This window comes from Bufo gargarizans, chromosome 4 (genome assembly GCF_014858855.1).
Source record: "Bufo gargarizans isolate SCDJY-AF-19 chromosome 4, ASM1485885v1, whole genome shotgun sequence".
Classification (NCBI taxonomy): domain Eukaryota; kingdom Metazoa; phylum Chordata; class Amphibia; order Anura; family Bufonidae; genus Bufo; species Bufo gargarizans.
The window spans coordinates 451,788,688-451,800,963 of record NC_058083.1 but is presented as its reverse complement, the minus strand read 5'-3'; the positions used below and the strand labels follow the sequence as shown (position 1 = coordinate 451,800,963).

Here is a 12,276-nt window from a genome sequence, read left to right as displayed (position 1 = left end):
CACTATATATGTACATGTGTTGTGTATGACCTGTTTTGGTGATTAAACGTCATGTCTGTCCTTTAGGAGTCACTTGATGAAGTTACTATCAAGGATACATTGGAAGGTGACAACATGTACACCTGTTCTCACTGTGGAAAGAAGGTCCGAGCAGAGAAAAGGTTAGTCCTTCCTTGGTGCTTAATTATTACGATTTGTGCTGTCCATAAAGAGGTACATCTAAGTGATTGCTTAAAGGGGTTTTCTTAGAACAAAAGTTAACATAGCCCAAAATAATAAAATACTACTACTTAAAGGGGTTGTCTGCTTTTTTGTTTTATATTGATGACCTATCCTAGGTTGTCCCATTCACTTCAATGGGGCGGCTCCTTTCTATTCAAGTGATCACCACTGCGGTTGTGACGGCGAGCAGGTAAAACAGTGAAGGCAGTGCTCGTACGAGTTCTGCTTTCTCTTCAAGCAGCTGATCAGGATAGGTCATCAGTAGAGTTGAGTGAAGCGAGCTTCGGATCAGAGATCCAAAGTCAATTGGTTCAAACACTTTGGTTTTAATGGTGTCTCCGTTTACAGCATTATAATGTATTGCCTCCCCGTAGACAAATATTTTCTCACCCAAAGTCGTGTGAGACTTCGGTGAATTCATTCAGTAATCCCATCTGTCTTTAAAAACATTTTAAAATAGCAATCCAGAGTCGGGTTTGTTACAGAGGTACCAGCCTGTACCAAGCTCTACTTTGGATTGCTATTTTAAAATGTTTTTAAAGGGCGCACATGCGAATTAATTCACCAAAGTCTTGCGTGACTTCGGGTGAGATGAATTTTGCCTACACGGAGGCAATACATTTTAATGCTGTACTTGGAGACACCATGAAAAACTGTGTTAGAATGAATCGACTTTGGATCTCTGATCCGAAACTCAATTCGCTAAACACTAGCCATCAGTATTAAATACAAAACAAAACGGACATCCCCTTTAAAGGATGACTAAACCTTTAGAAGAAAAAATACACAGGGGCTTTGCCCCCTTGGTCTTTCTTCGACCCTGCATGGCTTTTTGAGAGTGTGAAGTATAGAAAAGTACTCCACATACTTAAAATACCAAGCTAAGCCGAAGGGGAAGGGGGAGCAAACTCTGAGTAGCTCTTCATAATTCTTCATCATTCTACCCCTGCCTCATCTTTGTATACACTTCTGCACAATACATCATCTACGGGGACACTATGTCATGTGATCAGGCCAGACGTATCTACCAGTGATACTAACATACAGTATGTGGTATATTAAAACATTTATTATTTTTGATTTTCTCCCTCCTTTGTCCTTGGAAAACCCTTTTTATCGAAAAATCAATGATCCCCGATGGATCCTACTTGAAATGTTTTTTTCTCGCTAGTATCATTGGGGGACACAGACCGTGGTTATAGCTGCTTGCTGCCACTAGGAGGCGACACTAGGCTAAGAAGTGATAACTCCTCCCCTGCAGGCTATTCCCCCTCCAGCCTGGAGAGAGCATATCAGTTTTTAGCTTAGTGTCGTAGGAGGCAGACCTCCCTGCTTTTGCAGGGCGGCTTACTTTTATTATTTTATCTTTTTCCTCTTTTAGGTTTGGGGAAACAGAGTCGCCTAGCCACTCTGTCTACCCCGGGAGCAAGGCCGGTGTCGGAATCCCCTCACCGCTCGCCCTCCCCAAGAAACGGAAGTGGACCAGGGCAGCCCAGCTCCCCTGCTTCCTGCCAGCCAAGGGGTCACCTGAATCCGGCGAGACCCTCCGCCATTCCAGTCTCCTGCCACTTCGTGTGCCAGCGGCTGAAGAGGTGACCCTGCTGGTACTCTGAGAAAGGGTGAAGAGAAGAGGATGAAGATGGGGTGAGTAGTCCGTATTGGGTAAGTACCTCGGCCCTTCCCCTCCCCCTTCTCCCTTCCCCCCGGTCACCTCATCATAAGATGGAGGACCTTTTTCCTCAGGTGGGCCATTCCTGGTGAGGGCCCCACATTACCTCAGGCCCAATGTAGGTTTGGGCTTCTGTCCATACGGGGGGCCTGGGTTCTCCTCAGATTCTGGTCCAGTTGTACGGCCTGCGGGGTGAGCTCCCGCGGCCGATGTTCAGCCAGGGCGCTTGCAGAGCGCCGCTCCGGTCACTCCACTCCCGGCCGGCTATTCGTTCGGCCGCGCCAAAAATTTAGCCCCCGGCTCCTCTTCGGGCCTACCGGGACTCGGCCCGTGCAGTTTTTTTTTAGCGGCTCGGGATGGGTTCCCGCAGCGAGAGTGGACACACCCCCTCCAGATCAGTGGGCAGACATCGGCGGTTGCTCTTCAGGCCCCGCTGTGGTAACCGGCCGGCAGTACCGCCCGGTCGGCTGTGCGCCGAACTTTATGTCCCGGCTTGGCCGCAACTTTCATTCCAGTTATGGAGGGGGCGGGTTCGTCCTTTAGGCGTGGATTCTCCCCGACTAGCTGTCGCTCCTCCCCCAGGTGCCCGCTGAGCTCCGCATCCGGTCCTCTGAGCTGGGTTAACCCTTTGTGGCAAGTCGTTTGTTTGCAGCCGGCACTGCATTATCCGGTGTCCCCTTTCTGCAGGCCAATTACCTTAGATTAGGAAGTTAACCCTAACCCCTTCCTGCCGGCATGTCCACCCTGATGGTGGGGTATGGGGCTGGGCCCATGTCCTATCTGGACAGGGGAGGATTGCTCACAGTTTCCCAATCCGCCCTCCGGGGCTGTTTAGTGGTGAATGCACACATGAAGAATTCCCAGACCACCCTTCTGGGTCGTCTGGTGTATAGGCCACCACATGTGAAATCCAGGGGAGCACATCTGGAGGATTCCCAATCCGCCCGCTGGGCCGTTTGGTTGATAATACTCCACCTGCACACATACAGGGGAGCACATCTGGAGGATTCCCAATCCGCCCGCTGGGCCGTTTGGTTGATAATACTCCACCTGCACACAAACAGGGGAGCGCATCTGAAGGATTCCCAATCCGCCCTACGGGGCCGTTTGGTTGATTAATGCTCCACCTGCACAAATCCAGGGGAGCACATCTGAGGATTCCCAATCCGCCCGCTCTGGCCGTTTGGTTGATAATACTCCACCTGCACGGATCCGGGGGAGCACATCTGAAGGATTCCCATTCCGCCCTACGGGGCCGTTTGGTGGATAATGCTCCACCTGCACGGATCCGGGGGAACACATATGCAGGATTCCCAATCTGCCCTACGGGGCCGTTTGGTTGATAATGCTCCACTTGCACAATCCAGGGGAGCACAGCTGCTGGATTCCCAATCCACCCTCTTGGGTCATTTGGTTGTTAATCCACATGCGCAATCCAATGGAGGACCTCTGGCGGTTCCCAATCCACCCTCCTGGATTGTGGGTTGATTGAGTGCCGCCCACACAATCCTGTGAGCAGTCAGGTGGGGATGCCGATTCCACCTCCTGGGTGTTTTGATGGTTATATCACCGCTGTCACAGCCTGCAACTGCCATGGCTGGATGCTAAGAGGTAGAGCTGCGCACGAGCAGGACACTTCCTCCTCGGTCTCATCCGCACCTCCACCCTTCCTCATTAGGGTGATATTCAGAACCCTCCCTTCTGACAGGGGTTGGTTCTGAGGGAACAGTTCTGCGGACTCTGATATGAATCTTCTAGACTGCATCCATGCTACCGGCAGTACTGATTGTCTGCATTGCCCCTTCCTTAGGCGGCATTTGCTTTGCTACTGGATACAGTACTTACCCTTTGTATTCCCTCCTTCCACAGGTGGACTGACGGCACTTGCACTGGTCGGTGCCAGCCATTCGCGTCTACCCTTTCGGTTGTTGACGGATTGCTGTTCCACTGGGTACAGTACTGGCGTTATGCATTAGCCTCTCTCACAGGAGGCGTTATGGCTTTATCGCGGGTGGCAATGTTTGCTGTAAGTATTACCACCTTGCTTAGGTGGAGGAATTCTCTACCCACCGGGAACGGGACTATTCGTATGCATTATCCTCTTCCATAGGGGTGTAATTCTCTGCCATTGGGGTCAATTCCTACTGGGTGCATTACCCCCTTGCCATAGGTTAGGTACTTGCGCTAACTCAGGATACAGTACTCCCTATATATTTTTCTCCCCTTCATAGGTGGAGTGGTTGCACTTCCATTGAGTGTAGTGCTTACAGTACGCGTTACTCCCTCCAAGGTGGGGGTTATTACACTACCGTTGGATGCGGTTCTGTTTATCTCCCTACCTCCCTTCCTTGACGGAGGGTTGCGCTACCACTGAATACTATTCAACAGTCGTGGCATTACCCCCTTCTACATATAACGGGAAATCACTGAGCATCTATGCATGCTTTGATTCAACTAAGCCTCCGCACTAGATGCCTTGGCTTCCTTCACGGGTGGGCCGCGGCAACAGTCGTTACCATTGGTGCCTGGTACTCTTCATCTAGAGGTATATGGATACTGGGACTGCTCCCATACTGTATCCTCCCGTCTCTTCTGGTACTGGTTGTTGGCGCAGATAGGTCGTCCTTTGTTCTCTTAGGGGAGTCGCTCAGCAGCTCTTCAGGTGCCCTAGATTCCCATCCCTATGGGCCTCCACCGTTCAGGTCGGTCAGAAATTGGTCCTCTACAGCGTGTGGGTGCACGCCATTATACAAATGTTGGGATTACGACCCAGCGAGCCCAAGGTTGCACTGACTCTGTATTCTGGGCCACCACTCTTCCTCATTAGGTGAGGGTGTTTTGCTGGCATTCTGCATTGACTACTACAGCGTGTTCTCTAAGTCAGGATGGCCGAGTGGTCTAATGTGCCGGACTCGAGAGTTAATCTCTTCCGTGTATGGGGTGTTCGGGTCTCCAAATGGAGGCGTGGGTTCAGATCCCACTTCTGACAAAAAAGCAAGGGTAGTTTTCACAAGGGCCGGAGATCGAACTCATGGCAGTGGGTCAGCCCCCTCAGATAGGGGTTCTACCCTGACACTGTTTCGGCGGTTGCTCTGGTTTTGCCCCCTTTTTAGATGGAATGCCTCAGAATGGCTCTGGTTGACTGAGTTAGCTTGGTTCCATGTTACTTCTGGGTGTCCTTAGGCCTCTCCCTCAGTTTTACGCTGGGAGGAGCAGGCTGTAGCTATTACTGTACAAGGGGTATTTGCATCTCCACTACATGCTAGGGTTCCTACTGAACATTCCTATTGCACAGTTCCTTCGTCAGACGGCAGTTTCTTCCGACTCTGGGATTGGTATCCTGTACGGGTGGCCTCCTCCTCAGCTGGAGTGTGGCCTTTGCGTTACTCTGGCGGCTTCCTTTGTATGGGCTCCTCCTCAAGGGTGTATTTCATTACCAAGAGATCTGTAAAGTGCCAGTCCCTGATGGCAATGGGCTTTGCCCTGACCTCTTAATGGTCTTCATTACTGTTAACTGTCCGTTGCTCTGACAACTATTGTTCTTGTGTCATCAACTCGGGTTTTGCATTGGTGTCAATGCCATAGCTATCCGCACCTTACTTGGGCGCGCTCGACTAGGTGGCTTAGTCCCTGTGGCACTCGTCTACCACTACGGTGATACCGTCCTTCAGATATGTTTACTTAGTCCCTGTGGAACTCATCTACCACTACAGTGATTCCTTCATTCAGTTATGATTACTTCTGTGTCACATCAAGCGATGGTGGTCATTCCTTTCACTGCTCCTTCCGGGGGTGGATTACGGTCCCCCCAAGCCAGGCTGAGCGGGTGACTGTCACACCTTGTCACCACTGGTAGGGATTTCGTTCCTTGAACGGAACACCCCTATTTTTCTTTCCTGTCCTTCCTCTAGCTGGACTGCTGACCACCTTTCCCTTCGGTCTCCTCGACCGGTGGCAATGGGTTGTATAGCTATGGAATCCGGGATCTATTTTTTTCCACGGAGAGTATTCTCTTATCTTGGTCTCTGCTGGAAGTCAATATATGTCAATTATGTTTTTTTTTTCCATTACCGGTTTCTTTTAACCAGAGGAGGATCCTGCGAACCTGGATTTTGGTTCCGCTTCCACAGTTGTGGTGAACAACCGGTTTCGCCCCGACGATCGGTAGATCGCTGGAGGCGTTTCAGGAACAAACAAGCCCCCCCTCTGGGACTTCTTCTTCTTATTATTGTATGTCCATTTGTCCTTTGTCATCTGCATCAGGCAGTGCTCCGCCAGAATTTTCTTTCTGGCGGAAGGTCGCCGCTTTCCGGGTCTTCTCGTACATGGTTTTTCTCTTCTTTCTCCCTCGTATTTTAAGGGCGGGCTCTCCATCAGCCATCTATTTTGGCCTCGGAGATTTGCTGGTCCATATCTGGCGCGTTCCGCTGTATGGGTTTTCTGCCTGATTTTCTTGGAGGTCCTTGTCATAGCTGGCGTCTTCCAACGGGATGCTTTTTTTCCTGGGATGTCTGCCTGTCGGTTGCTTCCTAGCGGAGTGATGGCCTGGCCGTCCAGCGGTCGTCATTTCTCGGGTTCATCTACTCCAGACATCGCTTCTAGAGGGCAGCGTCTTGGTCTTCCGGCAAGTTCACCGAGTTTTTCGTGGGTCTTTTCTAGACATCAACTGTTGCTGCTCCAGGCAGCATGATCTTGCAGGCGGCAGCGGATGCCGCATGCTCGAGGGCGTTTTTTCTCCAGGGGCGTGTGATTATTTTTTTTTCCCTCCCCGTGGACTGCTTTAGGACGTCCCACGGTCTGTGTCCCCCAATGATACTAGCGAGAAAAAGAGATTTTTGTGAACTCAACTGTAAAATCTCTTTCTCGCGTAGGTCATTGGGGGACACAGCTCCCACCCAGTGTTCTGTTTGCCGCACATATTGGCGGTTGGTGGGCCAGTATGCTCCTCAGTTCTGGTGCATTCCGACTGATGTTTGTCAGTTATTGGTTGTTTACTGTATTTTCCTTATTGATTTTTTTTCTCCTACTCCTATTGCTTGGGCACAAACTGATATGCTCTCTCCAGGCTGGAGGGGGTATAGCCTGCAGGGGAGGAGTTATCACTTCTTAGCCTAGTGTCGCCTCCTAGTGGCAGCAAGCAGCTATACCCACGGTCTGTGTCCCCCAATGAACTACGCGAGAAAGAGATTTTACAGGTGAGTTCTCAAAAATCTATTTAAAAATAAAAATAAATTTTCCTTCTTCTTTACGAGTATAACACACGTATAATAATGCAAAAAGCACACCTGAAGCAGTGGAGACCAGCTTTAATGTGAGTGCCTTAAGAGTAAGAGAGCCTTACTATGTCACTAGTTTTTCTAATTTGTCATTCACGGGCCTTCCTCAAACCCACTGGTTCCTAGTTTCATATCTTCCTATGTTTGTATTTAATCATGTCAGAGGCATATGACCTTATTTGTTGCCTGCTGTTCATTTCAGGGCTTGTTTTAAGAAGTTGCCACGGATATTAAGCTTTAATACAATGCGGTACACCTTTAACATGGTCACCATGATGAAAGAAAAGGTCAACACCCATTTCTCTTTCCCTCTGCGACTTGATATGACACCCTACACAGAAGATTTTTTAATGGGAAAAAATGATCGAATAGAAGGTAATTAATGACCAAATGTAATGCAGTTAATACACGAGTAGCACTACAGATAAGGAGTCCAGATTCCCATCTTTTATTTTTCTACTGGCCCCCGTTTCCCAACTATCTGCACTCAAAGCTGTGCTGAAAAACACAGTCTGGACTGTTGCTCCATGCCAACATAATGCAGAGGACTCCTGTGCGCATGCGCTGTACTTGACTATCTTTGTAGCTCCCATAGAAATTAATAGAGCTGCTGTGTCCATGCCCAATTGACTGCTCTTTTTTTCATGATAGGTGGGGATCCTACCACTGGGACCCACACCAATCTAATAGTTATCCTCTACCGTGTGGATAGGGGATAACTTATTATAACCAGTAGACTCCTTTAATACTGCTCATGGCTGAGGGTGCTGATGTATTTAGTTTAGGCTTTATTCACTCTTAAGTTACATACAGTTGCAAGAAAAAGTATGTGAACCCTTTGGAATGATATGGATTTCTGCACAAATTGGTCATAAAGTGTGATCCGATATTCATCTCAGTAACAACAATAGACAATCACAGTCTGCTTAAACTAATAACACACAAAGAATTAAATGTTACCATGTTTTTATTAAACACACCATGTAAACATTCACAGTGCAGGTGGAAAAAGTATGTGAACCCCTAGACTAATGACATCTCCAAGAGCTAACTGGAGTCCAATCAATGAGATGAGATTGGAGGTGTTGGTTACAGCTGCCCTGCCCTATAAAAAACACACACCAGTTCTGGGTTTGCTTTTCACAAGAAGCATTTCCTGATGTGAATGATGCCTCGCACAAAAGAGCTCTCAGAAAACCTACGATTAGGAATTGTTTACTTGCATAAAGCTGGAAAGGGTTATAAAAGTATCTCCAAAAGCCTTGCTGTTCATCAGTCCACGGTAAGACAAATTGTCTATAAATGGAGAAAGTTCAGCACTGCTGCTACTCTCCCTAGGAGTGGCTGTCCTGTAAAGATGACTGCAAGAGCACAGCGCAGACTGCTCAATGAGGTGAAGAAGTATCCTAGAGTGTCAGCTAAAGACTTACAAAAGTCTCTGGCATATGCTAACATCCCTGTTAGCGAATCTATGATACGTAAAACACTAAACAAAAATGGATTTCATAAGAGGATACCACAAAGGAAGAAACTGCTATCCAAAACAACCATTGCTGCACGTTTACAGTTTGGACAAGAGCACCTGGATGTACCACAGCAGTACTGGCAAAATATTCTGTGGACAGATGAAACCAAAGTTGAGTTGTTTGGAAGAAACACACAACACTGTGTGGAGAAAAAGAGGCACAGCACATAAACATCAAAACCTCATCCCAACTGTGAAGTATGGTGGTGGGGGCATCATGGTTTGGGGCTGCTTTGCTACTTCAAGGTCTGGACGGATTGCCTTCATCGAAGGAAAAATGAATTCTCAAGTTTATCGAGACATTTTGCAGGAGAACTGTTCACCAGCTGAAGCTCAACAGAAGATGGGTGTTGCAACAGGACAACGACCCAAAGCATAGAAGTAAATCAACAGAATGGCTTAAACAGAAGAAAATACGCCTTTTTGAGTGGCCCAGTCAGAGTCCTGACCTCAACCCGATTGAGATGCTGTGGCATGACCTCAAGAAAGCGATTCACACCAGACATCCCAAGAATATTGCTGAACTGAAACAGTTCTGTAAAGAGGAATGGTCAAGAATTACTCCTGACCGCTGTGCACGTCTGATCTGCAACTACAGAAAACGTTTGGTGGAAGTTATTGCTGCCTAAGGAGGTTCAACCAGTTATTAAATCCAAGGGTTCACATACTTTTTCCACCTGCACTGTGAATGTTTACATGGTGAGTTCAATAAAAACATGGTAACATTTAATTCTTTGTGTGTTATTAGTTTAAGCAGACTGTGATTGTCTATTGCTGTGACTTAGATGAAGATCAGATCACTGTTTATGACCAATTTGTGCAGAAATCCATATCATTCCAAAGGGTTCACATACTTTTTCTTGAAACTGTGTATGTGTGTGTGTATATATATATATATATATATATATATATATATATATATATATATATATTTTCTAGGAAAAATGAGCGGCACTCCAAGAGTAAAAGCAGTGAACCCTTTGTTCACATCGGTGGTGCAACGTTTCGGCTCTAATCGCGAGCCTTCCTCAATTTTTTAGTAATGACAGTCGGTGGTGTTGCACTATATCTCTATATATATATATATATATATATATATATATATATATATATATATATATATATATATATATATATATATATATATATATTTGTGGTCGAGGCTAAATACGAGACTAGGGCAGAGTGCCTGCCTGGAACCTAAACCGGCTGGGGTGTGCCTGGAGCCGGGTATGAGAGTAGCCTAAAAGGGGGCTACCCCAAGGAAGACCCTTGAAATGAAGGGAATGGGTGGGTGGGACCAAGAACCGGAACGCCCACTGTGATGAGGTAAGTGGGGGTTTAAGAAGGCTCAAGCCCCTCCCACAAATGCAGGCTGAACCTCAGCCTTACCAACTTGTGGTCGAGGCTAAATACGAGACTAGGGCAGAGTGCCTGCCTGGAACCTAAACCGGCTGGGGTGTGCCTGGAGCCGGGTATGAGAGTAGCCTAAAAGGGGGCAAAACTGACAACAATAGTTAAGGTGTAAGACTTTATTACCTTATAACACCAAAGACCGAAATGCCTGCGAAATCTCCACCTGCGGGTTAGGTATGTATCTGGCGAAGCAAGACGAACGCCATCTCCCCATTTTCCGGATGACATGGGCGGGGACCCCCCGCCGGGAAGCCGCGGAGGCGGCACCAATGCGGAAGGAATGACCGGATATCGCTCCTGAGTCCAATCCCAAGCCAGCCGCCACCGTGCGGATGTGGCTGACTAATTGCGCCGTGGTGAGAGCTCCCTTCAGATGGGGTAGCAGAGGGCTGTGAGGTGGTGCCTCCCGGAGGGCGAGGATGAGCCGGTCAAATACCTGTATCGGGCACCATTCATTGCTAGTGGGAAAGAACTGGACCTCCACCGGGGGGCCTGTTTGACTGGTTTTGGTGGTAATTATCTTCAGCGCGTAATGGTTAATCCCCCTCACCAGCTGTTCTCTGTGCAGGCTGCACCGTCCCGCACGTGAACTCGCCCGGCCTGAGGAAGCCATAAAAAGCTAAGTACATGGCAGCCTTGATGACCAGGCTGGGAAAAGGCCCAAAAGGAGCACCATCCAGGGCTGAAGATAATTTCCGAAACATTTCCCCCGTGATGCCCTGCCTGCGGGACGGGGCATTGGGCCCACCCTTCTGGACCCCTCGCAAGGTGGCCTTGACCGCATGCGCAGAAAGAATGGACCCACCCCCCGGGTTGCGGAGCATGGTGTTGTGTTGCACGCCCGCCAGGTACAACTTAATGGTGTTGTAGGAGAGGTGTAACTGGTGGTGACAATGGGCGATGAAGGCCATGACGTAGGGAATGTCTTCCAGGCCAGCCTGCGGGTGCAGGCGTGAGAACTCCTGGAAGGTTCTTAGGCCTGAAAGGTAGTTCCTGGCCGTGTTGGGGGCAAGGGACTGCTGCGCCAGGTCCCTTGCTGACGCGATGAGTACGCTTAGTCCATTGTCAGGGAACTGAAGGGCGGGGTGGGAAATCTGCGTGGCTCGGCCTCCGGCATTACCTGAAAGAAAAGTTCGAAATTAAACCTGGACAGCGCGTCGGCTGCTATATTTTTCTCCCCCGGGATGTGGCTACAATGCACGTGGAAGTTATGTGACAGGGCCAGCCAAACCAGCTGGCGCAACAGTGCCATGATTTTGGGGGACTTGGCCCTGCCCTTGGCCAATATGTCGACCAAGGCCTGGTTGTCTGTCACAAACATCACCGGCAAGTTGGCCCAGAGGTGGCCCCAAGCCTGAGCTGCTGCCACAATGGGGTATAACTCCAACAAAGAGGAGGTGCGGATGGATTCAGCCTCCTCCAAGATGGCGCTGGGCCAACGATCTGCTAGCCACTGGGAACCCCAAATGGCAGCGTAGCCGCAAGATGCCGCTGCGTCTGAAAAAATAGTCGGGCAGGAGGAAGACCAAGGTGACACGAAAAAGGAGACACCGTTCCACCGGGACAGGAACAGCTCCCACATAGCCAGGTCCGCCATGGCCTGGCCGTCCAACCGGATGACGCTGTCCTGTTCGGGTGCCGAGGGAAGAAGCTGGAGTAGCCTTGACACGAAGGTTCTCCCCTGGGGCATAATCCTGGAGGCAAAGTTGAGCCGCCCCAGAAGAGACTGCAACTCGACTCTAGTGAGGCATCCCGTGGCTGCCGCATGGGAAATGACCTCCCGACACTGAGCGAGTTTCTCCTCTGGTAGGCTGGCTTGCAACAGAACCGAATCCAGGATGATGCCCAAGAAAGATACCCTCGTGGCCGGACCCTCAGTCTTAGCCTCCGCGACCGGAACAGCCAGACTGGCAAACAATTCGAGGAGGATGGAAAGTATGCCGGACCCGCTCTGTGGATCCTCGACAACAAGAAAATCGTCAAGGTAGTGAATGACCGACCGGAGGCCCCCGTGATGGATCAGGATCCAATGTAGCGCCTTGGCCAGCTGGTCGAATAACCACGGGCTACTCTTGGATCCAAACGTGAGCCTGTTGGCGAAAAAATACTGGCCGGCCCACTCAATACCGTAGAACTGCCATAACTGTGGCAGTATGGGAAGGAGTTTA

The 12,276-nt window shown here is 49.3% G+C and overlaps 1 protein-coding gene across 3 annotated transcripts in view; it reads left to right on the top strand.

The window, feature by feature from the left end:
- Window positions 1-12,276, top strand: part of USP34 (ubiquitin specific peptidase 34) — a 216,570-nt gene that overhangs the window by 145,915 nt on the left and 58,379 nt on the right. For all 3 annotated transcript variants that reach the window (XM_044289323.1, XM_044289322.1, XM_044289321.1), the window contains 2 exons: window positions 67-161; window positions 7,370-7,542. In XM_044289323.1, the coding sequence (XP_044145258.1) occupies window positions 67-161; window positions 7,370-7,542 (268 nt within the window). The remainder of the gene's footprint in view (window positions 1-66; window positions 162-7,369; window positions 7,543-12,276) is intronic.